This window comes from Apiospora kogelbergensis (genome assembly GCF_038363985.1).
Source record: "Apiospora kogelbergensis strain CBS 113332 chromosome Unknown utg000005l_segment0_segment0, whole genome shotgun sequence".
Classification (NCBI taxonomy): Eukaryota; Fungi; Ascomycota; class Sordariomycetes; order Amphisphaeriales; family Apiosporaceae; genus Apiospora; species Apiospora kogelbergensis.
The window spans coordinates 4,503,265-4,529,598 of NW_027117422.1; the positions used below are offsets into that span (position 1 = coordinate 4,503,265).

Below are 26,334 nucleotides of genomic sequence, written 5' to 3' on the forward strand. Positions count from 1 at the left end.
CCAGCGTAACTACAGCTACAAGTCACAGAAGTAGGCTAGACGAAAAAGATCCCATGCAGCCACTTTACGCGCTTGTTTCTCTCCCTGTCAACCTCGCTTAGACAAAGAGCTCGATTCTATGACAGAGGTAAACCCTTGAACCAAGGCCCCCATTCATACCATGCTACGCGAAGCTCCACAGTCCTGACCAGACCAGGTGCCCTGCTGGTATTGCTTGCTCCTCTTGGCTGGGCAGCCTTGTTTCACACCAGCTTTAAGTATCAGAGAGGTGGTGGAGGAGAGGGGAGGGGACATCATGGTCCTGGCCATACATGGGTGACCATCTCCAAAGTAGGAGGAGATGTGACTCTCATCTGATACTCGCTTACAATCTATCGCCATCGCGGGCATATTCCGAAATGCTTGAGGACTCATTAGGATATCACTCCCGGGTGGTGGTGACCATTCGGTGCCTGGTTTGATCTGGAGACGGACAAAACCTCCGAGCAGATAAGGATGCCTGAATTGATGGACAACGGGACTCTGAGTATATTCGACCCCAATTCGAAGAGCATTCTGACCATGTCAATGTTCAAGGGATGCCAGAGGGCTGCTGGCTCGATGCGAACTCCCTGGTACATGGATCTAGGGCCCATCTGACCTCTTCTGTTATCAGACAGCCGAAACCCTTGGGCTTTTCAGCCTTCCACCTTCTTCTCTTCAGACACTTGGGGAGTGTCGGTGAGTATTGAGTATATCCATGGTTCTAAATGTTTCATAACAATTATTGATTGACAACTGTTGACCTAGAGGTGTGCGTGAAATGTCACTTTCAATTCACTGAGTATAGTAGTACCACTAATTTCATGTCTGCAGCGAGCTCACTATATTGAAACAACTCTTTCTAGGGATCGCGGGTTTCTCTGAGCTCGCGACCGAGTCGCCCTCGCCCCCTTTCACAACTTGACGGTGACTAAAGTAAATTGGGTTGAGGCACAACTAAGTAAAGCAGCAGCATCTCCTCGCCATAATGTAGCCTAGAGGTTCGTTTCGTTTCTTCCCCTCATCTGGCCATGTGGAGTCGGCCCGGGCTACATGGTCTGGGTTGTAACTTCTTTAGTCTTTCAAACTATGTGAAATGCTGTTGTTCTTCACCAACATGATGCGAAACTCAGCTTTCATCGTCAGCTTACCTTCATGTAGCTTGCCTCCAAGAGTATCGGCACCCCTGACCTACTTAGCGATCATATAGCTTAGAAGGATATTTATGCGACATCCGACCTTATATCACTGTCGTATCTCACAGAGATAAGGCGCCACAACTTTCTCTACTAACTGTAGCATAGTGGACGGGCCAGGGAGGCTGTCGCTTTATGAATGTCAAATGCACGCTATTGACGTGTTACTTTATACAGCTGCAGCTGCATTTTTCGACTTCTGCAAGAATTGTCGAGCCGGTACTCTGTCATCAAACAGACGGTCCAATGTCTCTGGACTCATGTTCTTCGTTTCCGGAAGCCTAAAAAAGGACCATACTGCTAGTATCAAAGTGAAACCTGCCGCGGGAAACGCAGCCTTCCCTTTCAAATTCCCAGCCGACCCATTGAGCTGTAAAGCCGATCAATTAGCGCTGGGCAATGCTTCAACAGGACAAGTTCCCTTACCATGTATGGTGCCGCAATGGTGTTGATAATGGACAGGAAGTAGTACGTGTTACGAGCCAAGGAGATAGTCTTGGAACGAAGCTCGACAGCTCCGACCTCGGCCGCAATAGCATAGGGAATCGGTCCTATCGTGGTGCCTACAGAAATGAGTATATGATTAGGTGCGGAGACGAATATTCCTGCAGAGGACATACCGTAGCAGAGGAACCAGACAAGAAGAAGAGTGGCCTGCGCCCAGCGGATGTTGGAAGAAGCCGGCGCAAGGTCGAGGAACCCAACAAGGGCCATGGGGGCGACCATGACGATCAGGCCAGTCAGGTATATGTCGCGCCGGCCGAACCTCTTCTGCACGAACCAGGAGAGGACAGTGCCGACGAAGGCGATGCTGTAGGTGCCGAGCACGAGCTTGAAGGAGTCCGAGGCCGGGATGCCAGCCATGGTGAAGAAGTAAGTAATGTAGTTCTGAATCGCAAAGCCCGGGAGGATCTGGCAGCCCCAGCTGATCATGGCGATCTCGGTCCGTCGGCGGTTGGTTCCACGGAAGCAATCGAGGTAGGTGCTGCCGACGCCGATGCTGCGCTCCGTGGCGATGGTGTGCGCGATGGCGGCAATGACGGCAGTCTTGTTTATGGCACCCTCGGGCGCCGTGATGACGCGGTCCAGGACGCCGTTGGCCTCGTCAGTCCGGCCCTTGCGCACCAGCCACCAAGGCGACTCGGGGGCGAGCCAGCAACCTACGGCCAGGAACGGGGGCCACAGCCACTGGATGGCGAAGGGCAGCCGCCAGGACCACTCGGTCGGGTCTTCCAGCTTGGCGTAGAGGACGCCGGCGGCGATGAGGTGGCCGATGACCCAGCATAGGTTCACGTACGTCGTCAGATAGCCGCGCAAGACCGTGGGGCAGATTTCGGCCGCGTAGCCGGGCGTCGCCGCCGCAAAGACGCCGCAGGGAATGGAGCTGCACGTGTCAATGCCAATGGTCAGTCTATGGTGAGTGGGTGCTGTAGCGCGAGATGCTTGCTTACATGAGCAGAAACCCGACGAGGAGGATTTCGAGGCTCCGGGCAAAGAAGGTAATGAAGATCAAGCCCAGAACAATGACGTGGGAGCAGGCCATGGTGCGTCGGTATCCGAATCGATCGATGAGCAGGCCGTTCATGAAGACGCCGACAATCAAGCCAACCATGCTGGCCATGATGAGAGAGATTTGCCAGCTGGTCGATATCGTATAAGCGCCACTAGGCAGCTTGTGGCCGAAGGTTTTGAGGAACTCGGGATAGGCAAAGAAAGAGTTGACGAGGATTAGCATGTACGACTCCATGATGGTGGCCATGCTGGCCATCAGGGACCACATGACGGCTTTGCGGTAGTATGAGAAGGCCTGAGAAAGCGTCAGGGGGCTTTCTTCTGCCGCGGTCTGGGCATCTTCTTCGTGCTCGAGGTTGACTTTACTGGCGGCCGGACTCAGGTCGAGCCCGGCGCCGGTTCTTTCGGTGGACCTCATGGTTGAAATCTGCGTAAGTAGAATGCCACCGCACCCAATAACTAGGTGGCATAGGACTATAAGTACTTCATCTTGAATTGCCGGCCCAGACTCTCGGGTTAACCTCGGCTATCCCCGCGCTTGACTTCGATTCCCTGGATCTAGGAAAGCAGCTGGATCCCGAATGAAGCTAGTCGCGAGGGGAGGCCGGTCATAGCGTCGCATTACATACGGGGACGGGGGGCCGGAGGCTGCTGTTTTGCGGGGATGTATTGTTGGAAAGAAGGGCGGGAAATATATCGGAAGGGGAAAACTGGCGATATTGGTTTCATTTCCCCGGTACTCAACCCCAGGAGCTGAACATGGATCCTATAAACTAATACACACAGGAGGAAAGCCCAGGTTATTAGCATCCTATTAGTGCCAAGCAGCAGGGCCTGCCCCTAGTAAATAACAACAAGGTCGTGGCACTTCCCACCCTTGTTGTCGAGTCTCTTGACCCCATAGCCTCCGCAACCGCATGACTCGTCTGTACCACACAATCACCGTCGGTGCCAACGTGCTCGGGGTGTTCTTCCCGCCATCGTGACTATTGGCCAGATCCGCCAGCGTCGTGGCGGAAGAGCCACCGTAGAAGTCGGCCTGGCCCGACTCAAGCTTCCCACCCCTGTTCCAACCACGTCGCACAGACAGGGCCTGTGCGAATGCAGCGACAGGCGAGGCGGCAGGCCAGGGCATACCGAGGCTCGTGTAGTGTTGTTCGCGGGAAGCTCGTAAGGACCCAAAATCCCGTCCTCGATATGGCTCAGAGCTCTCTGCACCTTGCTGGCGTTGGGGGTCGACGGGTCTGCGGGGTAAAATATGCCGGAATGTCAGCTTCAGCGGGGACGTATCCGCACTTCTTCTGCGGTGTCGGCTTGCGACAATAGAGTGAGGACTTCGTCCAAAGAGCGACGGTGCCCCGAGCTTGGCCATCCAGGCCGCTTAGTGCCAATACTGGTCCATGTCGAACCAATGGGCCTAGATTGTGTTCAGCGAGTAGGGTGAACATACGGCCATTAATACTACGGTCAGCAGACCCACTGGAGGAGGCTCCAAGAGGCCCGGCCCGTTAAGTCCTTCGGCCCTAAGAACCTCACTATATATACCGTGTTCGTATACACCACGATAGTCTGTATAAGAAGAAGTCTGCTTGGGTGTATAGTGACGGAAGGTGGGGTCGGCCATTATGTTCTGTATATAATCGCCTCCTTGTATGGGGAAAGGGGGCTTATTGGGTGAAAGATGATGGATAAGAAGGGCATTTACCTTTAGGGAATACTCATAAGCTCTCTTCGCAGGTACCCTTGCCAATCCCGTGACCACGACCGCTGATCGAATCGACCGGAGCAATTTCACAGTACATGCATTGGTCACTAGGGTTATGTCGTAAGTATGAAGTGCGTACAAGTTGAATGATGGCCATCGAATTGTTTCGGGATTTGGCTACTCTATCTCTATAATATGAAGACTTGTCCGCATTCCAGCCTGGTTGATCTATGGTCGCAGTTCCCTGCTTGCAGACCATTCCTTGGCTTCCCTCGCCGTGTTCCTCTTCGGGGATCCAGAAACCCTGCCAAAGTCGCACAATTTTGTCAAAGGATAGTCACACTTCTCTCGATCTGGAAAACTGTCCCAAATTCTTGCAAAAGAAATGATTAACTTGCTAACAAACATCAGCGGCTGTCGCAATGTTGTTGTGTTGGGATCGAGCCTAGTATAGGGGTTGCTGTATCATTGTGGAATCAATCGGTCCTGATCCCGAGCCATCCGCGCCGACAAACGGGGGCTTCCGAAAGCCATCAAACATGCTTGGGTTGGCTGAAGCGGCAGGAGCTCGGTGGAAGTAGTCGACATGACAGAGCGTAGGTTTGTTTCATCGCATAACCGTGATTGGTGAGACCTCAGTGGCAATGTCCGTGGCGACTGGGCGATCTTGAGTGGCTGTGGTGCCGGTGGTGACTGTGGTGCCGGTGGTGGCTATCATGGTGGTGGTGATGATGGTGGCCAGAGTCCCGAGACCTAGATCGAGAACGAGAGCGACGAGGGGGGGGGAGAGATCCATATGCGAGAGACTCCTGCTGCTTTCTTTTCTCCTCCTCTTTGCGGTCGTCTCTCCAGTCGGAGATCTTGTCCTGGCCCTTGTGTCCCATGAACGCCCCGATGAGTCCGCCGACCACCGCGGCGGTCTTGCTTCCACCCAGTGAGTTGCCGCCGAAAGCGCCAGCGGCACCTCCGGCCAAGGCGCCCGTCAGTCCGCGATCCTCCGTGGGTCCTCCGCCCAGGCCGCGGCTGCCAGGTTCACCCCGCCACCGCCGAATTGGCTCTGGCCGCCGTATTGGGGTTGACCGCCACCGTACGCGCCTGGGCCGCCGTCTTGACTCTCGGCGAAGGTGTTTTGGGGGGCAGGGGTCGTGTAGTACGATGATGCTTCTCCTTGTCCACCGGAAGAACCCCCGTATTGCTGAGGCGGGTAGCCACCCTGTTGATAACCGCCTTGCTGGTAACCACCCTGTTGGTAGCCGCCTTGCTGGTAGCCTCCTTGTTGGTTGCCGTAGTATCCGCTCATGGTGATTGATCCGATAGTTGGTTATGTAAGCGACGATGTAGTATCAGCAGATAGATTATATTAAGGTTTTGCGCCGGAGGGGGAAGACCGACTTAATATACCAGCGTCCTGGTACCGTTCGTCCCGGTCTACGCCCTGCCACGCGCGGGTAGCAAGTTGGCGCCAAGACTTGGGGCTGTGAAGGCGACCAAAACTCTGAGGCCGGAATGCCGATGTCTTACGTATGCAGCGCGAGGATTCATCATCGCCCGGCTGTTGGGTGCCGTGAAAGGAGGGTCCAGCGAGCCGAACAGCCGGGCTATCCCTCTGGCTGCTGACGGCGCCGTGAAAGCTGATTGGCCGCGTGGCTCATGCACAGTCAGGTGGGTGCCACGGCCTGCCCGGTTTTTAGTACGGATGACCTTGGCCTCGAAAATTGACGCCCCCCGTTTTCCTAGCGTAAAGAGTCTGCTTTGGTGAAAGGAGTTCTCAGATGCGAATGTGCTAAGCCTTACTTATTCCCCTGTGCACTTGTCATCCGCCTTGGCTTTTTCAGCTCCCACCACCGCCCCCCATAATCCACACTTTTATCGATGCCCGATTTGGCCGTGCAAGCCCTGTCGATCCTGGAGGCGGGCCCCCTAGCTACGGATAGTGTGGAACAATGTGGAACAAGACGCCACAGAGCATGTCTATATCATCCGATGATGGTCTTTGGGGTCGTCCTAGCGTTGTCTTTTCGCCCTGGTTTGGAGTGAGGGAGAGGCTTTGTCTGCGTTTGACTCTCGTCGGCGCTTCGTCCCACCACCATCCGACTCCTGATCCAATAGAGCCAATCTGATCTCCTCCCCAGCGGTCGCCGTGAGATTGCTTCTAAGGTCTGTCAAAAGACTGCCATATTCCAGCGCATCTTGACTGTTCCCGTTGCCACGGCTCTGCGAGGATAGCAAACCAGCCCTACTTCGTTCGATAATGCTGGGCAAGTGTCGACATTGCTTATCGAGGACACTGTAAGACTCCTGTGCCTCTTGGTTCCAGACAACCCGAACAGCCTGGTCGGTTCCATTATTAGGCAGTAGAGCCACGGAGGTAGTGCACTCCTCCGGAGTGGAGGGGAAATGCCCATACATCATCTTTTCGCCCCGGTTCGACTGGATCCTGATCTCTTGGCCTTGAAGCCCTTCCTGAACAGCGAACAACTCACTGCTCTGTGATCTAGGTCTAAGATCTGATTTCGTGTGAGCTAAATCGCTTCTCACTGACCAGGAGGGCTGCCATCCTGAACTCTTCAGTGTACGGTCGCGAAGATAAAGCTCTATCGGAGATTTGAGGCTAATACACTTATGTTCCAGCGACGTCACTGGTTGATTGTCATTTTCAGGGGCGTCGGGCTCGTAGTTGCTCACGTTGTAGTATCGATAGTATAGCAAGTCCATGTTTATCCGCAGTAGCCCGATGAGATGGTTAATAAAATAGTGACGGCTTTCGACTCCTATTTGAAATCCTTAGAAATCTCTCTTAAGGGACATGTAGTAGCTGTAGCATACCTTGGTCCTCAAACCACCATAATGAGGCTCGGCCCCATTCAGCCAAGACCACCATTGGGTGGACGGGGTGGAAAAGAAACGCATTCGTCGGGCCGGACTTGGGGTCGGATTGCATGGATCCTAGTCGGTGATGACCTCTGAATATGTAGCTTGGTGTAGCGGAATCCCTAGACCATATTTCCAAGATTACCGCCGCCAGTTTTCCAGCGGGGCCTGCCTCCACGAACGCGATAGCCTCATCTGTGGGACTGAACTCGACGCGGTAACTTCTCTCGGATGAAACCTTGGCAGAGCTCACACTTCGTCTGAGATTCTGCGTGGTAGCGGAACCTGAAGACTGGCATGCAATCCCCGCAGGGTCCACAGGGAAAGACACCTTCACGAGTGTCCGTAAGACAAGAACTTGTCGTAAGTCCCCCGAGATTGCGAGGGGGAACCTGAATCGCCAAGCATCGAATGAATCATTTCCTGTCGGTGTGAGCATATCAAGAGCCTCGAAGACGTCCTCTTCTTGCAAGTCAACCATTTGGTGGGTGGCGAGTGTCTGGGTCTCCAGATATATAATCTGGTACTCAAGCTGCCACCCAGAGCATATTGATTGAGGGAGTTGCTGTGAAAAGGGGTGAATTGCCGACAAGCCCTTCCCTTTTGCCTGCGACATCCACCTCGAAATCACCCGGCTACGGTAAGCCCTATCAGTGTATTCAGTGGCCCTGTTGCAACTTATTCTGATAAATGGTAACAAATCACTCACCTTGAAGGATGCAGGCGAGCACACCCAATAAGCATTCCGTCCCGTGACACACGCGACATGAGAAGAATGGAGTTCGAAGACGGGTTTGGCGCTTCCTCGGCCTCCCGTGGATTGGTAGCAGCTGTTTGAATTGGAATGATGTTTGTGTTATCCGACTCGGGCCAGAAAGCTGACTGCGTGAATGCTGTTATAGTGGATGTCCATATGGAACTCGGATCCTTGGTGAGCACTTGACTCCACTCATCTCTCAACAGTAGCAAATCCGTTTCTAAGCTTTGAAGCTTCTGAAGTATTATGGCCGAGCCAACCTCATTCGTAGAATCCAGTGGACAGGATTGTAATAAGAGTACAATGGGAGTAGCTGAGGGCGACACACCAAAGTAGTAAGAACATTCGATCCATGCTTGAATGCATACCGCCGTACTTAGCCAATTTGATGCTTCTTTCAGGAGGCGGTGAATGTTAGGACTTGGGCGAGTACAACTTTGATTTGAGTCCGGGGACTCAATGTTATGGGAAGTACTGATGGCGTGAACGGTGTATCGAATGAGAGGGAAGCTCAAATTTAACAACTCTCGGTGGTCTTCGCTCCCTGTGCCAGATGTGATTTGACTTCTAGGGATATCGTACGTTAGGTACGAGATGCATATCGACAGGAGGACACAAGTAGCATCCCTGACATTTACTGCGAATCGAGAGTTATCCGAGTCGCCGATACTTAAAAGATAGTCGCGGAACGAGGAGTGTATGAACAGCACGGAATCCTGTGAATCGAGCTCAACTAGAGCGCCCATCATCAACGGCAGGGTCTCTTTAAACTCGACAATAAGGTCGTCTTCGGTAGTCACTCGGCCGGGGACCACTGCCGTTATCCACTGAAGCTCGGATATATGAAGGGGCATATGTCGCTACCATGACTTGGAATATGCGCTTGATCTTTCTCTTCCGAGCTTCTGATTTTTGACCAAGAAGTTGGAGGATCCTATTGTAGAGGTTGTCCATTCCTTCTAAGATCTCGGAATTGTAAATAGCATCATGGCGCTCTCGGGGTGTAAGGCTTTTTGTCTGACAGGTAGTGGATTACCAGTCTAGCCCAGAGAAACATGCCCTGAGATCTCGTCGCCAAAGTCAGCACAACCTCGTCGCAATCGGAAGTCGCTGGCAGGAGCTTTGCTTCGTGTAATTTGATGACCTTAGGTTGCAAGTAGAGCCTGATGTCATTCTCGTTCTCCCACGGCTCGAGATAAATGATACCACAGCGCTCCATTTCTGGGGGAATTCAACAGATGGTCTGCCCAGAAATACAACTTTTGTTGGTGACTCACTGCACAGACTCTGGGCCTGTCTTAGGAAATATTCACTGTCTGAGCACTCATCGATGCCATCGAAGACTAGAGTGGTATCAGGAAGATGTTTGAGAAGTAGTATCAAACACTGAACTACCTCACCATTCGTCGCCGTGAGCTGCCCGGAGTCCTTTGATGCCATCAGAACCGAGAGTGCATCCATTACGTCGCCCCTATTCCAGTTTTGATGGATGAGTTGATGTAGCACCGCCCGTAGCCCGTGTGTGGGCCGAGAGTCATTGGCGCGGGCAGAAACGAAGTGATAGTACAGCACGAGGGTTGGCTCAGTTTCTCCGTTGTCGGAAGCGAGGTCGTCGATAATAAGCGAAGACAAAGTTGTCTTCCCGTAGCCAGGTTTGCCTAAACATGAAGTCCCCTCAGTATTCTGGTTTCCTGATCTAGCAATATCGAAGCGGATCAACAAACCCTTGACAAAAACCATTCGCTCAGCGAGCGTGTATGGCAATACTTGGTCCGCCAGCCCCAACCTATGAGTCTTGAAACGCTGGTAAACAGAGTTGGCAAGAAACCAGTGGCATGTGTCTGGGAAGCGGGCGCTCTGAGATTTTTGATATTCTTCCGAGAAGTCGGGCGCGCCCAGCCATTGCTTGATCCGTCGCAGGTGCGTATCTATTTATTGAGAGTTAGAGAGTTTCAATCCAAGCTAGACATATTCGGATTCATACCAAATAGGGTGGATTGAACTTTCAATTCTTTGGCATGGGTTAGATGTAAGTGCCCCATTGTTCTCTGATGAAAGGTACGAGAGAGGTGCTCAAACTTGTGGTTCACGGAGTTCTCCATGGCATCGATTGAGCCCCTGAGCTGCTCAAGCTGCTCGTGAATTTGCTTAGCCGAAGCACTTTCCATGCCAGCTTCTTTTTCTCTTCTACGGTACTGAAACTCGGTAAATTTCGATTCCTCCATTTGGAACTCTTCGTGAAACAAAACGTGGTGCGCTTCAAGCCTCTCCAGTGTGTCCTTGAATCGTAGGTCGAATGGTTTCCAAAACAAATCGGTTATCACACTCGCTTTATACCTAATGCCCTTTTTCCGGGCAGAGAAAAGTTTGCAAGCCTCTTGGCAGAAGGCCATGATATCTGTGTAGATGTATGACAGGACATGCCCTACCCGATTGCTTTTGAGGGCCGATATATCATCATCCATGAGGTTCTGCTGTCGTCGTTCGACTAGCGCGTTATAATATTCAGCATACCCAGGGAGACGGTAGCTGATCTTCTCCAACATAGCGAGCAACTTATCCAGAAACTTGGTGTAATGAGAGCTAAGCTGCAAGGTTGGTCAGTTGATTCGCCTGCAATACATTGTTCAACTTGCGGCTGTTTACCAGGAACAGCATGCGAATGGCGCCCCAGGCCAGGGCTGCAATCTCAGGTTTTGACGAAACGAAGATACCAATGGTGTCGAAAAATGGAGAAAGAGAAATAGATAGAGCCTCTATTCGCCTGCAAAATGCGTTCAGCTTCCCGCTTTCGGCGTGGGAAGCGTCGCGGTTCAGCTCGCGAATCATGTCGGCAGGGGACGCGAACTCCTTGAACTTGTATGCATCTTGAGGGGAGATGGAATCTCGGAACTTCTTTGATGCTTGAGTGAAGAGTTCCTCTGCATTATTGGCGATTGTGGCACCAGAATGAGACATGATGCATGCCCCGATGTGGTGCAACAAAAAGCACCATGCGCTTCCAGAAGAGAGCAGCGACAAGGAGATGAAGGTGGGTAGCTTCGACGGAAACGGGACTGCTTGGTTTCCTCACAGCACAGATAAATCACCGCCGTCGTCAAATGTGCGTTCATGTCAGGCTGCCAGGCAGACTTGTGGCCTAATAAGGTCTGCCCATCCTTGAATCTTCGCCCAATGGGACGCGCATGAAAGTGGCGGTGCAATACATGCGGCACCTTGATATCCAATCCGTTGCCAATTGGCTGGGTTGCATTGCCTCAATACCATTTCGACAGACGTTGCCCGATTGTGAATGACAGTCGGTTGAGCCGGACGAGGGGTTCGAGCAATGGAAGTTCAAATTAGCTACTGAGACAGAACCTAATGTAGAGTGAAGAGTGGATGACCTGATGGCCGCAGCTCAGTAGGAAATAAATATCTTTTGTTTTAAACTCTTCTCCTCCCACATACGACCACATCCTGCTGAATACTAGGGATCCCGTCCGCTCTCCCATATATAAGCAGCAGAGAGCCGAATTAGTACTAGGGTCGGTGACGACCTGGGAATCCTCGGTGTTGTATGTTTTGCCTGAGTTTTTGAGCTCTTGGTCTTTTTATGTTTTGCAATCCGTCTGAAGTACTTTATTATATAAATAAGGTCGGTGTTTTCTCTCCCCTCTAGATAACTCAAGCTTTGCCTTTGAAACACTCGTCAATATCCCTTTTGAACCTGTTGCGGATTGCCCTGCGATCGAGCTTTTGCGTAGCGGTGACCAATCCCTGGAGAGAATGATCCGGGTTAGCAAACGACAATACCACACCTCTGTTAAACATCTACACAATAAGTCTTCACTTACACTAGCTGGTGTCCACTCCTCATCCGTAACCACGACACCTGACACGATTTCCATCTCGGAGAGCCCGGCGCGCCGGCCGGTCGCCTGCAGGTTCCGGAGGACCAAGTTCCGGGCCTTGGGGTCGCGATACATGCTGTGCTCGTCAACCCCCAGCCGCTGCTCTTGAACCTTCGCGGCCAGTACTTTCTCATTGACCACGACGACAGCGATTGGGCGTGCGTATCCCGCATCAGCCTGAACCATGACGTTGGTCACCACCTGGCTGCCGCGGTAAACCGCCTCCACCTTTTCGAGCGCGATGTACTCGCCGCCCTGCATCTTCACGAGATTCTTGACACGGTCGATGATGCGCAGATGGCCGTCGGCGTCAAATTCTCCGATGTCGCCCGTCTTGAACCAGCCGTCGGGCGTGAGCGCGTTGGCCGTCTCCTCGGGGTTGCGGAAGTATTCCGTCATGATGGGCATGCCCCGGAGCCAAATCTCGCCCTGAGGAACTTCGTTATGGTCGACGTCGGTAAGGTAGCCCAGATCAGGGATCGACACCAGCTTAGCCTCGCAGGAGCCTGGGATGGGGCCGATGGCGCTGGAGGTATATTCGAGCGGACAGCCCAGGGCGCCGGCGGCGCACGTCTCGGTGAGACCATACCCTGCCATCATGGGGGCCAGGACCAAGGAGACGAACTGCTTGGTGGAATCCGAGATGCCGCTGCCGCCGTTGAAGGTGAATCGGAGCTGACCGCCGGTGAGCTCGCGGACCTTGCCGAAGACGACACCGTCGAAGAGGGTTGCGCCGGGTAGCTTGTGCTGGACCATGAAGCTCTTGAAGCTCAGGGCGCCCCAGAACAGGGCCCGTAGGATCGGGTTCGAGGTGTCCAGCCGGGACATGACGCCTTTCCGTATCGTCTCCCAAATCTGCGGGACGCCGGCCATGACGGTAGGCTTCAGTTCGCGCATGTCCCCGGCACAGTTCTTGACCGAGGCGTCCGCCAGAGTTCGCGGGCTTCCGTATCCGAGAGTGCCGCCGATGAATAACACGAGATTCTCAAGAGCCATTTCGAGAATGTGCGCCAATGGCAGATAAGCGAGCACGCGTTCCTTCTCGCTGACGCACTCTTCGATGCAAGTGTGCAGACCGGCGACTAGTAAAGTGCAGACTTGTTAGCAAATGACAGCAACGCCCAACTCCTAACACGTAAACTCTCTTCCCAAATTACCTCCTGAAATGAGAGACTGATGTGTGATACACGCGCCCTTTGGGACTCCGCTGGATCCAGAAGTATACATGATGCAATACAGGTCTGGGCCCTTAGCGGGTACTGGCTCCGCGGGGTTCTCCTGGCCGAGGGTGAGCAACTCCTGATAGGTGATGAGCCTGGTTTCGGGGTGACTCTTCCTAAATTCGTCGATCTCGTTGCCGGTGCCAAAGATGCACTCCTGATTTATGACGAGGGTCGTGACCTTGGACGCCTCGAGCGCGTCGCCCGCGAGGGTCGGCAACAGGTGCGGGTCAATGTACATCACCTCGCACTCCGTCTGGACGAGCGAGTGCTTGATACCATCGGCGCCAAGTGTGTCATACGACGTGGCAATGGGGATGGATTGAGAGGCGCAGGCATGCGACATGGAGATCCAGCTCATACTAAAACAACGGGGTTTGAGCGTCACTTTCCACAGAAGTAGAAGGAGGCCCGGCATTAGGTATGATCACTTACCTGGTGGTACCGAAGAGATGAAGCTTCTTGTCCGGTCCGAGGCCTAATTGCCGCAGCCCACAGCCAAGCTCGAGGGTGAGCTTTTCGTACTCCTTGTAGGTGATGAAGGAATAGGGGGAAAGCTCTAAGAACTGCCATTCCTTGTCAACTTCTGTGACCTGGCCGTCCACGTTCTTCCGGACCTTCCTGGTCTCCTTGTGCAGCTTAATGAGCTTTCGGTAGCCGACGGCGTGGTTGTCCGGGTAGAGACGCGCGCTGCGACGAATAACGTCGAAGACGGTGTTAACGCCGTCAGCGGGGGAGCTGATGAGGCCGTCCTTGTACTTGACGTGCCGGCGCGGGATGGTCTCGCCGTCGACTTTGGTTTGGCCAGGCACCTCGACGGTAAATGGAGGCTTATGCACTTGGTGCAGCGGCATGATACCTGTGGTATGAGCCATGTTAGGCAATTTGAGGCAAGACAAAGCCGGATCGTCGCCGGGCTGGAGATATGGCGTGTGAAGAGAGGATGGTGAGTTGAGTTCAAGAAACTGCAGCTACCACCAGACGCTGGCGACCGATGTCAGACGAGAAGCTGATGACTACTTGCGCATTGCTCGTCTGGAATGGCTTGCTGACGGAGGGTCTCCGGATCTACTGGGAAGGCTTGGCGAGTCCAACGCAATTGATTCACAGCGATGATATTAGTCTCTTGATCCCTGGTGTATGCACCACCAACCAGATTTCACCATCGCCGTCTCCGTCTCCTTCCCTCGGTGCCTCGGCTGTCAGCTTGGTGGTGCAAGACTTCCCCAGATGGTGCGTAGTGCCGACTTAAGCTGAATACGGCAGTCTCTGCTTAGGTCGTCATTCAAGCCAATGTCACCAGTTTGAGATTCAACGATGTAATTATTCTATTTCCAATAAGTACCTCAATGCTAGGCAGGCAACAGTTTGAAAACACCGGGCAAAATGCAACAACACAAGTTGCCCCCTATTTTCTCATTTACTCAACACTCAACACAGCGAAGAACGCAAACTACCGATAAACCTAACATAGGCATATCATGACAAGTTTTGCGGGACCGCTCCTCTTGAATGATGCACTAAGATCTGACATCTTGATCAATTGCCTATCGCCTATGCCACTTCGGGGGGTATCACAGAACGATATACCGGGCGAATGGAAACAACGCTTTCTGACAAGGGGAGCTACGCCAAGCACTCGTGGCTGCAGCTCTAAGGCTCCTAGAAAACAAGATAAATAGCCGAAGTTCATGGCGCAGATGTATTGCGTTAATTGGTGTACGCCGCTTGTTTCACGTGGAGGCCTCTACAGGGATTGCTTTTTGGGCTGAGTAGCGTGTCTTCTAGGCTCTGAGTTATCATACTTAGAGGACCCCGATTGCCGGGTATCTCTTTCCGCAGCACCTCTCACCATGCCCTGCGTCAACCCAGTAGCCATCGACAGCACGGTAGGAGGATGAGAGAGTCCGGGGCCCATAAATGACTGGCCAAGCTAGATGACATCTGCACGGTAGCAAGCCCCTTTGGACAGCCGGGGACGAACCTGAGGGGGTGGCAACGAGTAAGTTATATTCCCACAACTGACTGGATTCTGGGTCAACCGCCACGGTTCTCCATCAAACGAAAGGTTACCGTGTTGACTAGTGACGCCTCCTCATCCCTGGCTACACGATCAGGGGCATCAAGGCGGACGACCGATACCAGGAGAAATCAAATCTCAAAGAGAGCATGAAACCAGGAGACAAATTCCAGATATCACAAGGCAATCAACTTAAAGGAGGGGAGTATCCGAAATCAAATATAAGCATATCATTCGAAATGGACGCCATGGATCTCGATATCGTCCCTACTGCGCCCCATTACCATCCCCTAGATCCCCATGAGATCCGCTTAGCCCTTCTGGAGCCGAGCCCCGACGACGACGGACCATTAAGCGTCCGGCTATACCCCGCCAGCATCCAGAGCCCGCCCCCCTTACGACGCCATCTCCTACGTATGGGGCCACGACACCACCGACACCGTGCCCATTCTCTGCGACGGCATGCCCGTCCGCATCACCAAGAACCTACACTGGGCGCTGATGCGCGCACGGAAGCACCGCCGCACCACCACTATGGCGACTGCCAACCCTGGCCCTACCTCTGTCGCCATCGTAGTCTGGGCGGATGCTCTCTGCATCAACCAGCGCGATAACGCGGAGCGCAGCGCGCAGGTCGCGCTGATGGGCCGGATTTATGCCGGCGCGCGTACGGTGCTGGTGTGCATGGGCCCGAACCTGAGCGATGGCGGCGGGGCCCATGTTGCGTCGCTGCTGCACGACTGGGAGAAAGCCCGTGTGCTATGCGCCACAGGGAGAGAAGACGAAGTCGACCCCAATGTCTTTCAAGACAAGCAACGATGGCGGGCGCTAGGGGCGCTGACCGGGGCCCCCTGGTTCGAGCGCGTGTGGGTGGTGCAGGAGGTCGGGCTTGCGCGTGACCCGCGTGTCCTGTACGGCGGAGGAGAATACGGGCTTGGCGGTGGCGGCGGCGATGGCACGGTGGGCGTTGCTCCTGGGGCAGCTGCGGAGTTTAGCTATCGGCTGATGCGACAATCGATCGCGTGGACTTGCCAGCGGATGTTGGACTTTGCGACGTCTATGGGGATCAGGGGTTTGGCCATCCACCATTGGTGGTCGGACTGGTCCCAGCTACGGGTGGCAGTGGGAGTCGCGCAGCAGCCGCGGCATTACCAGTTTCTTGACCTTCTCGACCACGGCGCGCTGCTGCAGTGTCGCGACCCACGCGACCGCATCTATGCTTTCCTCGGACACCCCCTCGCGGCAGCGGCGGGGCCTATCGTTCCCGACTACACAAAGCCGAAGCTCCGAGTCTTCCAGGAGACCACTGTGCTCTTGCTTCGTGACTCTGGCGTCCGGACCCTGTCATCCGTGGAGCATGATGTACAGACCATCGAGGAAGATGCCCCTTCGTGGGTGGTGCGGTGGGACGTGACTCCCACGCTCAATAACGTCTGGTCATCGGACAGCCAATTAGAAAGGGCTGGTGCTGGTATCAGTACGGGTCAGTCCCTGGAATTGGACGGGGACTACCTGCAGGTCGGGGGCGTTGTGGTAGACTCTATTTCCTCCGTGTTCCCAGTCCGATTAGTGCCCAACCAACTGCAAATCCTTTTCACATCCGCAAGCGCCAACCACTGGCAAGACTTGGTCGACTTCGTTTCGGAGCTCGAGCATGACAGGGCGACACCTTTTGCCTACGACGCTGCCTCTAAAGGCGCCATATTGGCTCACACGCTGTGTGGCCAATACCTGGAAATCGATCTCATGCGCCTGTATTCCGAGTACATCTCGAATCAACAGCGTAGAAGCGACGGCATAGCACAGATAGCGAGGCTATTCTATTGTCGAGTAGAATCCCTCTGCCTTGGCCGCGCCTTCGTCATCACCAGTAAAGGCTACTACGGGCTGGCGCCGGGCATCTGCTGCCCAGGCGATGTCTGTGCCGTTGTGCAGGACGGCGCCGTCCCGCTTCTTCTCCGGCCGCAATCATCGGATAGCGGTGGCGGTGACGGGTCGGCAATGTCTAGACGACTTGTTGGGGAGATGTACCTGCATGGCTTTATGGAGGGACACGCTGCATCAATGGTACGCGAGGGAATGTTGGGGCAGGAGGTCTTCAGGATACGGTGATATTGTCTTCTTGTCTTTTCCGGGTCAAGCCTCACACACGTGTATTCCCACCCAGATCTTAGGGAAAGGCGCGCACAGTAGTAGTAATACGTCAATATCTTTTCGTCTTCACCTTCATCTTCTCTTTCGCTTCCCCTTTTCTGGCGCACCGTTTCCCATGGTGCTCGCTAAAATGCGCCTCATGAGGTCAACACGGTCTGTTTGTCTCCGAAAACATCCGCTGTTGGGTGAGAGGATGAAAACAAAAACCCCGAACCCCATTGAAAACGAGTGGGATAATGTTTATAGTAGTAAACAAGATCCAAATAAAAAAGTCATACATCAATAATCTGTCATCCACCCCCTAACAGAAGCTTCAGCTAGAGAGCCTACCTAGCCCGCTGCTGCTGGTTCTGCTACCTTCCCTGCGTGGGCATCTCGCCGTACCTTCCACGGCCCTTAGTAGTATCGTACGCATTGATGACGCGCGTTTGACTTTCGTCTGCCGCACTGAAGGCGTAGCCACGCTGTTTGCGCATGCGCTGGACTTGGCGCACTTTGCGAATGGCTTTTTGGAATTGTTCCATTCTAAACGGCCACATTAATATTGCTCAAGGATGAGAGAAGGAAAATGCAGAGGGAACGTACCTAGGTCTATAATCCTGAATGTTGTACTTCTGGATCTCCTGGATATGGTGGTAGGTCTGCGGGCGGTACATGCGCTTGGCGTACTTCCACGCAAAGTCGCGGAGGAGGCACAAGGTGGCCAAGACAACCGTCTGGAGCCAGAAAACGGGCGAAGTGAAGAGCTTGGGTACCAGGCCCTCATACTCGGTCGAGAAGTGCAGCATGGGCGCAACAGTACCGTAAACGGCGATAAACACATACCAGACAGCCATGCTGCCGGGAATGGCCATAACGTGATACTTGGTCCAGTTGTTGGTAACCAGCGCCGCCTTGCCGAGCACTGTGGCCAGCACGGCGCCATAGAGAGCGGTACCCCACACCCAGTGGCCTGCGGTTGTCCCGTCACCGAGTGACAGGTCGCCGTACCAGATGAGCTCGGAGCCGCCGTAGAGGATGAGGGAGTGATACATGGCGCTGAGGATCCACTGCGAGAACACCTTGAGGGTGAAGAACTGGTTCTGTTGGCCGATGGTGTAAAGCTGTGGGTAGCGATCCAGGAGACGCGCCGAGATAAACTGGTCAAGAATACCCAGTACGAGCGGAGGAAGAACTGTGTAAAAGACGTTGTAGAATGAGAGAGTCCATGATTCGTAGATAACCGCACCCGAGAAGACGTTTTGGAACGTGTACTACACCGTCAGTTAGCATGAGATAGTGAAAACGACCAATCGCAAACTTACCCAAAACTGTGTCATATACAAGGTAATGTTCTTGTAGAAAGAGAACAGAATAGTCTTGCTCACACGCTGGTAACTCCAAGCGCCGTGAACAAGCGTTAGCTTGCGCAGATATCTGAACTGCGCAATCGAGAGATCGGCACTTCGCGCAGCTTGAAGACCTTCGAGACCGCTGATACCAACACCGATGTGGGCGGCCTGGATCATAGAGACATCGTTGGCTCCGTCGCCAATGGCAAGGAGAATTTCAGGGGAGTACTTTTTGACCAGCTTAACCACCAAAGCCTTCTGCAACGGCGAAACACGGCAACATATAACCGCTTTGCACATGACAGCCAAATCATAGAACATTTTCTCCATATCCTTCTCCAGCGCAAAGGTGAGCGACTTTCCGTCAATGACCAACGCGAGCGTGTCCATCTCGATAGCGCCCTCGGCGTTGTTCCGGATGGCTTCGAGCTTCTTATGGATATTGTCGCGGGTCATGGAAGCATTTTCCTCGTTGACAATCAACAGCGTCATGTCCTCGCTCAGCAGCTTGGAACTCATGCCAATGTTGATAGCAGTCTCTTGCCGGTCTCCTGTCAGAACCCACACCTTGATGTTGGCCTGCTGCAGGGTGTGAATAGTCTCGGGAACGCCGTCCTGTAACCTGTCTTCGATAGCAGTCGCTCCCAGCAGGTAGAAATCGTGTTCAATCAGCTCAGCCGCCTTTTCCATTTCCTCGGCTCGGTTACCGCCGACTGTCGTCTGGGCTTTGTCGAAGACGGCATACCACTCTTGGAACTCGGTTTCGGGAATCTCTCGCATGGCCAAACACAGCGTGCGCAGACCTTCAGCAGCGTACTCCTCGAGATGCAACAGAGTGGCATCCACGTGGGGGTTGTTGTCGTTTAGCCGCTCCAAGATGACAGTGTCAGCGCCCTTGCAGTAACAACGGATCTTGCCATCCGGGCACCGATAGATCGCAGACATTCGCTTTCTCGTCGAGTTGAATTCGCACACGGCTAAGAGCTGGTATTCGTATTCTTTGCCTTCGACCTCAATGATCACAGCACGAGGCTTACGAGCCACAAAGGTATAACCCATGGTCACAGCACCTTGCACCAAAGCTCCCTCATCGGGGGACGCGGCCTGGTACTTGATCTTGCCGCCCTTGGACTCATCTCGCTCGGGAATGACAGTATGACACGTCGCGAGCAAAGCCAGGAAATGGTGGATAGCAGCGGAGGACTCGTGGGACTTCAGATTCTCCGCAAGGCGTTTGAAGTCGTGGATTCCCACCTCCACGCCGTCTTGGAAGGTTGCTCGCCGGTCCTCTGGCACGTCTTCAGCATACTGAATGCCACCAATGGTCAACTGTTTGAACTCCATCATGTTACAAGTCAGGGTGCCCGTCTTGTCAGAGAAAACAAAGCCCACCATACCCAACTCCTCGACCAGACTCGATGTTCGGCAGTTTGCCGGCGTATTTGTCGCCTCGTGGTAGATGTCCAAATCGTCGTTGATTAGAATACCATGCCAATACTTGACCATTTCGACTGTAACGAACAGAGAGATGGGCACCAAAGCGGAGAACAGGACCCAGTACGTGACAAGATCTTTGAGGATGGTCTGGACTACAACGCTAGCACCACTCAAGTGGTCCAGCTCCAGGTACGGGATCTGGTCGGCTCGCATGGATCGCCAAATAAGCTCACCGATGGTACAGATAATGCTGAGAACCATTAAAATACCGACCAGTGCCAGCACAAGCTTATTGAGCTGGCGTTCAACCTTTGTCCGCTTAATGGGAGTTGCGGTAGCGTTGCGCATAAGCTTCGTTTCGTGACCTGTGAAGACCACGATACCGTGAACCCAAGGGGTGTTTCGCAAGGTAGCACCACGTAGCAACAGCTGCTCAGGAGTTAGGGGCAACTCTTTCTCCCCGCCGCCAGCTTGCATAGTCAAAGTCGCCTCATACGTGTACAGGTTGCTGTTAGGCTGTTCAGATCGGATACGTCCTCCGAGCCTACTGAGCTCCGAGGGGCTGACCATGGTGGATGTCTCCGGTAGCGCCTGTTTGATCTTCAGGTTCGTCTCGCCGTCCAAGTTGGCGGTTTCGATGTAGCAAAGTCCTTCGGGTTCGGAACTGGCAAGAAGCACCAAATCGGCAGGAAACGGCTCCTCCGACTCCACACGTACGATGTCGCCTACAGCCACGTTGATCCATTTCGTATCCTCGAATGTCGAGCCGCGCAGAATCCTGGCTTTGGAATTGTTGAGCGCACTGTCGGCCTGCTTTCTCCTGTAGTCCTCCACCATTTCTTTACCCGCCGATACCAGCAACACCACAATCAAAGGGCCGATGGTCGTATACCTATTCGTTGGCGAGAGCCCGGGAATCTGTTGGAGCGCAGCCGTGAACAAGAAGAAGACGTTGGCGAATTTGGAAAACTGCTCAAAGAGGAACTTGGGCAGGAAGGTAATGGGGTTGTATTTGGCCGTCGAGACATGGTTGTCGGCGTACTTGGGCAAGGCGTTCTCGGGCGGGTTGTTGAGGTGGATGATTCGAGGTCCCAGTGTCGCAGGATCCACCTTCCCTCCCCCAAATCCAAACTTGAAGTTCTTGAGATCGAACTTCTTGCCCTGTTTCGGCGGCGGCCCGGCCGCCGAATCGTTCCTCGCCCGGCCGCCGGCTTCTGTCAGCGGCAGGTCCATTTCGGAGTAGCCCTGGCCCATGCCCATCATGTTCTTGGCCTTGCCCAGCATTCCGCCGCCTAAACTGAGGATGCTGTTACGATTCCTTGCGTCGTTGCGGTTCGCCGGATCCTGCCCTCCCCCGTGCTGATAGTAGGACTGGCCCTCTTCCGGATAGTCGTCGAAGTCGTCGGCATACCTCGAGTAATTATTCAAACCCGATGTCTGGCTAAATTGACGATCTGAGTCAGTAACATAGGGCCGTCGCTGTCCTGCAGGTGCGCCCGGCGGGGGGTTTTTGACGGAAGGGTGTGTGGTTTCGCTGCCGCCGATGAAATCATCATACGAGACCGAGGGCCGGGAGGCGTCGTGGTCGTGTTCGTAGGCGCGCAAGAGGTCATCGTCGTTCATCGGCGGCGGCTGCCCTCCGTAGGTGGGCTGGTCGTCCAGATCGAGCAGAAGGTCATGGTTGTCAGTCTTCGAGCCGGACGAGCCCCCCAGGAGGCGCTCTTCCAGACATGACCAAGTCGCGACAATGGCGGGTGGGGTGGTCAAAGGAATGGAGGTCGTCAGGTTAATGGGGAGAACGGGTCGTTGGACAGCATACGGAATGCTCGTGTCTGTGATGGGTAACGAATGGCTCGAAAATTAGGTTGTCCCGGCAAGGGGCCGTGTGGTGGCAGAAATTAGGTACAATACGGCGCGCGCAATCAATGCTGGATTGAATTAGAGAGTCGAGCAGACAGCGGCATGCGCAGTCCACTTTGTCGAGGTGAATCAGTCGTCGAGATTGGAGGCAGGGTCGGGGGAAATAATGGAGGTTAGTCTTCAAAAGACAAAAGAGGTAATAAACGAGAATGCGTAAAACAGCAAAACCATACACAATGCAATGCTGGGGATGGTTTGTGCTTGCTCTCCTCTCTCTCTTTCATGGCACGCATTTGACACGATGGATCAAGGGTCGGGACAGGCCAGGAGCGAAGTAGACGAAAGAAAGACAGTCAGTAAGTAGCAGTGGTGGTAGGCCCAGCACCTGGCCTGGCTCATGCTGGCTCATGCTGGCTCATCGGCATGAGCTAACAACCCTGGGACCCGTCTGAAGTTCGTGTACAGCAATGCTACCTCTTGCTACTGCAGGGCTACAGGGCAGGCCACAGTTGTCCAGGTACCTTCTAGAGCTCGGAAAGTACCATCGGAAGCCTCGAAATCCTCCGTCGTCCCGTATTAAAAGGGCTTGGAGGGGGCCCATACTCTCTCTCTCTCTGCACAGCCTTCTGAATCCAGCCAGTCATGATGAAGGCGTGCAGCACAACATTGCGATCTTGGCTTTGGCACGACTTCTAGCCTTCAGTTGCTCCAATGGAGTAGCACGAATGCGCTCGTACGTCGCAAAACACACACAGCCTTCCAATATTTCTGATCAATCGATTGATTGCCTTCTGCCTTGCCACGCGCAGTCCTCTGTTTCTGCTCTGTAGCAGCAGCAACGTGGGCGGAAACAAGCAAGGTCGGGGTCGTCGTCATACCACGACAGCGACCCAATGCAATGCCACCAAGAACAGCCACTTTCCAACAAGACCCCTGACTAACATTCCTGGGCACAGTCATTCGCTGACTGACAAGTGCCGCATGTTTCAACAGAACAAAGACCAGTTTTCAGTGCGAGGGCCGCCACCAACAACGTCCAAGCGATTAAAGCAAACTGACGTGCAAAGAAATATCCCCACCAATCTGGCTTCTTCATCCGTTGAACGTCCCTAGTAGTACATCGGACAACAGACAACAGACAACACACATAGTTGGATAAGCTGAAAAAGGGTTTGTTGTCTGGTGTTGTCGTCGCCAGATCCACACTTGAAATGATTTGGAGCACTAGGAGTCTGGGATGGGCCATATTTAACCTTAGCCACTTACCTCATATAGCTCCAGCCAGCCCAGCGAGTATACAACATAAGGTTAATCGGGAAGGATCCGGACGCCAGTCTCAAGCCTGGTGTCTGGCTTCTGGGTAGCTGGATGTCGTCTCGTCTGAAGATACGATTGCTACTGATAAGCCTGAGCCATCACTAATCAGCCGCCAGGTGTAAGGTGTGGGGAGCAAGGCAAGGGGATGTTTGCTAAATCCAACGGTGGCTTACTGAACGGGTATCGCCAGCTGTGTTCTTTTGTTGCGGGCCGCCTCGGCCACAACGGTAATTTCGGGGGAGGCCCCAGTCAATAGAGCGCCCAGTCCTCAATGAATCGAATCGCGACATTTCCCTACCGGACGCTCCAAAAGAATGGCGCATTAAGTAAACAAAACACTACCTGTGCGGTCTAGGCCATCAGGCTTGCCAGCAGCTGCCGCGGCTGTCGGTAGATCGCGGGTTTGTCTTGGCACGTTTGGTGTTCCCACAGACCTCCCACCTCCCGATGTTGATGCGAACTTCGTCCGCCCTCCTTTTTCTCTTGGCTTGAGAGTTGAGGGGGCTACTCCATATACAATTACCCCCTATTAAACATCACTTGTAGAATGGTTCTAGGGCTGCAGATGGACCGCCTGGCTTACGTGATAGGTGTCTACGATCGAGTCATGCATGGTCAGAAGACCGCTTTGAAGTAGATCTTGGTCATTCATTGCAAACGCATAAGTCCGATATTACTACAACAATGGGATTGCAGTTCTAGTCTGCACTCGTCGTGAAGGCAATCGTAAGAAGTCGCTTTACTAATCGAACGCACGTGTCCTGGCAACAGCGTAAAAAAGATTCTCACATGGTGGCAGCAAAGGTCGGTGCTCTACTATACTTGCATAGGAGACAGGTAACAATGGATATTCCTAGTATCCTGGCCCTTCCCCCTTTTCAGAGTTTCCCCTTGAGCCGGCCCGCCAGCACATCCTCCACGAAGCTCCCAATGAACTGGTTGAAGGTCGCCGGGTCCTGCCACATACCCCAGTGCCCCACCCCCTTGACGACCTCCTTCCGCAAGCCCCCGGGGCCCTCAAACCACTTCTCCGTGCCGTCCGCGAGCGCCGGCGGCAGCGTGATGTCCTTCTCCGCCATGACGACCATAGCCGGACACCTGCAGCGCCACTCCTTTACCCCGTCTCCCACGAACCGCGGCAGCTCGTCTTCGAAGTTGACCCGCCGCGTGCGATACCAGTTGGTCGGCCCATGGAGCCCGTGGCGGCTGTATTCCTGCACGTAATAGTCGACGAGGTCGGGGCTCAGGAGGGACGCGGGCCCGACCCCGGCGTCGAGCGCACTCTCGACGACGCCCGTTTGAGTGCTGAAGGCGAACTTGTGCTGGCCGCCCTTGACAACGCCGCCGTAGATGGCGTTGAGGAAGCCACGGAGCCGCGCCGGGCTCGCGTCGACGATGCGCTCGGCCTCGGGCGACGCCAGCTGCAGCTGGTACCGGAAGCTGGGCACACGCTGCACGAGCTCTTCGCCCTCGATCAGCCGGCGCAGCGGTGGCGCGAAGGGCACGTTGAGACTGAAGACGGCACGCACCATGTCTGGACACCTATCCAACCCATGGCGTCAGTATTATTTGCTTTTCAAGAGCAATGCAGGAAGTAAATGTTTCAGGGATTACGGGGGCGTGCGCAGCTTTGCCACTCGAGTACTCCCGAGACAATGTAGATATAAAACGCTTCGCTTACCACATGGCGATGCGCCAAACCGCAGCGCCGCCCCAGTCATGGCCTCCGAGGATGACCGTCTCCTTCGGGTCCCCCAGCACGTGCGCGACCAGCGCCCGCATCTGCGCCGCGATGTTACGCAGCGAGTACTCGGCCGGGTCAGCGGGGGCCGACGTGCGGCCGTAGCCGAGCATGTCGGGCACGATGACGCGGCAGCGCAGCTTCTCCGCGAGGAAGGGCACCTGGTACCGCCAGGCCATGCCGAGGTCCGGCCAGCCGTGGACGAGCAGGACCGTGGCGCGCGGCGCATCGGGGCCCGGCGGCGTCGCCAGCATGTAGTGGTAGGTGTAGGGCCCGATCTGGGCATCGAGGTGCTGGACGCGCGAGTCGTTGGGGACCAGGGCGTCGACCGTGGTCGAGTATGCTTGCTTTGGGGTTGCCATGATGGGCGACACTATATGGTATTGCGAGTTGGCGAGCCCTGGCAGTCAGGCCGGTCTAAAGCCTGCTAGATGTCGAGAAACCTATGATAGGTGAATTCTTTACAAGTAGATTTGAAGATAGTTCGAGACGCTTCCCCGGACAACATCTAGAGGCTACGACTTCGCTTACAACTATACTTAACCACTCAAGATCAATGCGACTTCCGTCCGAATTATTAAAGTACCTGGGTAACAAATGAGCCGACCGAGGTTGGTGCCCTGCCCCGCATTCCCCGATGCGGAGAGGCGGTCATCTTGCATACAGTAGTGCATGCGGGCCAAGGCTTCGGGGTAGCTATACATAGCTGTAGGTATCGGCGACACACTCTGCGGATCATGGTGTTTACCCTCCCAACATTCCAGCAGTGTGGTGAACAAGTATCAAACATGGTACCTTGGCACTGGGAACGCAACGGCAGCAATTGGCGCGCCCAAGACAGTGAGATGAGCATATCGAGCCCAAGGAAGAAGAATCTTCGAGTGCCGGGGTGGCTAAATGTTCACGGTATTGCCCCAAGCCTTTCTCGCCGTACGGATCATGCGTGAATTGGTGTTATTGCCGCACTGTTTTGGGCGCTGCAACGGCGACGCACGTTCTGAACAAATCCGATTGCAACCCCAGCTGCAGCTACGCTTGGTTGTGTTTTAAATTGATGGGCGTAAATGTGGGCTGCATGATAGATCTAGATGTGTTCAATGACGTCGGAGATATTACAGCTTCCACAGATCAGATCCTCGTTCATGCGTGACATTAATGAGTAAAATTCTGGTCGTGAGGTATGCCCGACGAAAGGGACCACCTCTAGATGCTTTCTAAGGTCTCAACTCGGTTGTAATATCTTACATCCATCCAGGTTTTCTCTTTGTTTCCAACCGTCTATTGTTCGGCGTCTATTTG

At 54.1% G+C, this 26,334-nt stretch overlaps 8 protein-coding genes across 8 annotated transcripts; 1 reads left to right on the top strand and 7 right to left on the bottom strand.

Annotated features, from left to right (window-relative positions):
* Nucleotides 1–1,386: 1,386 nt before the first annotated feature.
* Nucleotides 1,387–3,147, bottom strand: PG998_008086 (General alpha-glucoside permease; the record flags this gene model as incomplete). Its single annotated transcript, XM_066874902.1, has 4 exons — nucleotides 1,387–1,587; nucleotides 1,644–1,780; nucleotides 1,838–2,601; nucleotides 2,669–3,147. The coding sequence occupies 4 exons, from the start codon at nucleotides 3,145–3,147 to the stop codon at nucleotides 1,387–1,389; spliced, it is 1,581 nt and encodes a 526-aa protein (XP_066730847.1).
* Nucleotides 3,148–3,543: 396 nt separating this feature from the next.
* Nucleotides 3,544–4,353, bottom strand: PG998_008087 (S-adenosyl-L-methionine-dependent methyltransferase; the record flags this gene model as incomplete). Its single annotated transcript, XM_066874903.1, has 3 exons — nucleotides 3,544–3,973; nucleotides 4,026–4,146; nucleotides 4,275–4,353. 3 exons carry the CDS (start codon nucleotides 4,351–4,353, stop codon nucleotides 3,544–3,546), a joined length of 630 nt encoding a protein of 209 aa, XP_066730848.1.
* A 688-nt stretch (nucleotides 4,354–5,041) lies between these two features.
* PG998_008088 (uncharacterized protein) lies at nucleotides 5,042–5,734 on the bottom strand (the record flags this gene model as incomplete). The annotated part of the gene is made up of 3 exons (XM_066874904.1): nucleotides 5,042–5,145; nucleotides 5,201–5,457; nucleotides 5,526–5,734. 3 exons carry the CDS (start codon nucleotides 5,732–5,734, stop codon nucleotides 5,042–5,044), a joined length of 570 nt encoding a protein of 189 aa, XP_066730849.1.
* Nucleotides 5,735–6,438: 704 nt separating this feature from the next.
* Nucleotides 6,439–11,020, bottom strand: PG998_008089 (uncharacterized protein; the record flags this gene model as incomplete). The annotated part of the gene is made up of 10 exons (XM_066874905.1): nucleotides 6,439–6,921; nucleotides 6,973–7,205; nucleotides 7,261–7,952; nucleotides 8,015–8,889; nucleotides 9,099–9,283; nucleotides 9,340–9,405; nucleotides 9,463–9,990; nucleotides 10,047–10,073; nucleotides 10,125–10,650; nucleotides 10,709–11,020. 10 exons carry the CDS (start codon nucleotides 11,018–11,020, stop codon nucleotides 6,439–6,441), a joined length of 3,927 nt encoding a protein of 1,308 aa, XP_066730850.1.
* Nucleotides 11,021–11,728: 708 nt separating this feature from the next.
* Nucleotides 11,729–14,092, bottom strand: PG998_008090 (long-chain acyl-CoA synthetases &; the record flags this gene model as incomplete). The annotated part of the gene is made up of 4 exons (XM_066874906.1): nucleotides 11,729–11,821; nucleotides 11,899–13,037; nucleotides 13,113–13,537; nucleotides 13,611–14,092. Coding segments are annotated over 4 exons (2,139 nt in total), but the record flags the coding sequence as incomplete, so codon positions are not given.
* Nucleotides 14,093–15,028: 936 nt separating this feature from the next.
* On the top strand, nucleotides 15,029–17,307 carry PG998_008091 (uncharacterized protein; the record flags this gene model as incomplete). The annotated part of the gene is made up of 3 exons (XM_066874907.1): nucleotides 15,029–15,064; nucleotides 15,135–15,177; nucleotides 15,572–17,307. 3 exons carry the CDS (start codon nucleotides 15,029–15,031, stop codon nucleotides 17,305–17,307), a joined length of 1,815 nt encoding a protein of 604 aa, XP_066730852.1.
* Nucleotides 17,308–17,702: 395 nt separating this feature from the next.
* On the bottom strand, nucleotides 17,703–21,947 carry PG998_008092 (Phospholipid-transporting ATPase; the record flags this gene model as incomplete). Its single annotated transcript, XM_066874908.1, has 3 exons — nucleotides 17,703–17,874; nucleotides 17,935–18,602; nucleotides 18,654–21,947. Coding segments are annotated over 3 exons (4,134 nt in total), but the record flags the coding sequence as incomplete, so codon positions are not given.
* Nucleotides 21,948–24,172: 2,225 nt separating this feature from the next.
* On the bottom strand, nucleotides 24,173–25,397 carry PG998_008093 (epoxide hydrolase 2; the record flags this gene model as incomplete). Its single annotated transcript, XM_066874909.1, has 2 exons — nucleotides 24,173–24,836; nucleotides 24,976–25,397. The coding sequence occupies 2 exons, from the start codon at nucleotides 25,395–25,397 to the stop codon at nucleotides 24,173–24,175; spliced, it is 1,086 nt and encodes a 361-aa protein (XP_066730854.1).
* Nucleotides 25,398–26,334: the final 937 nt, after the last annotated feature.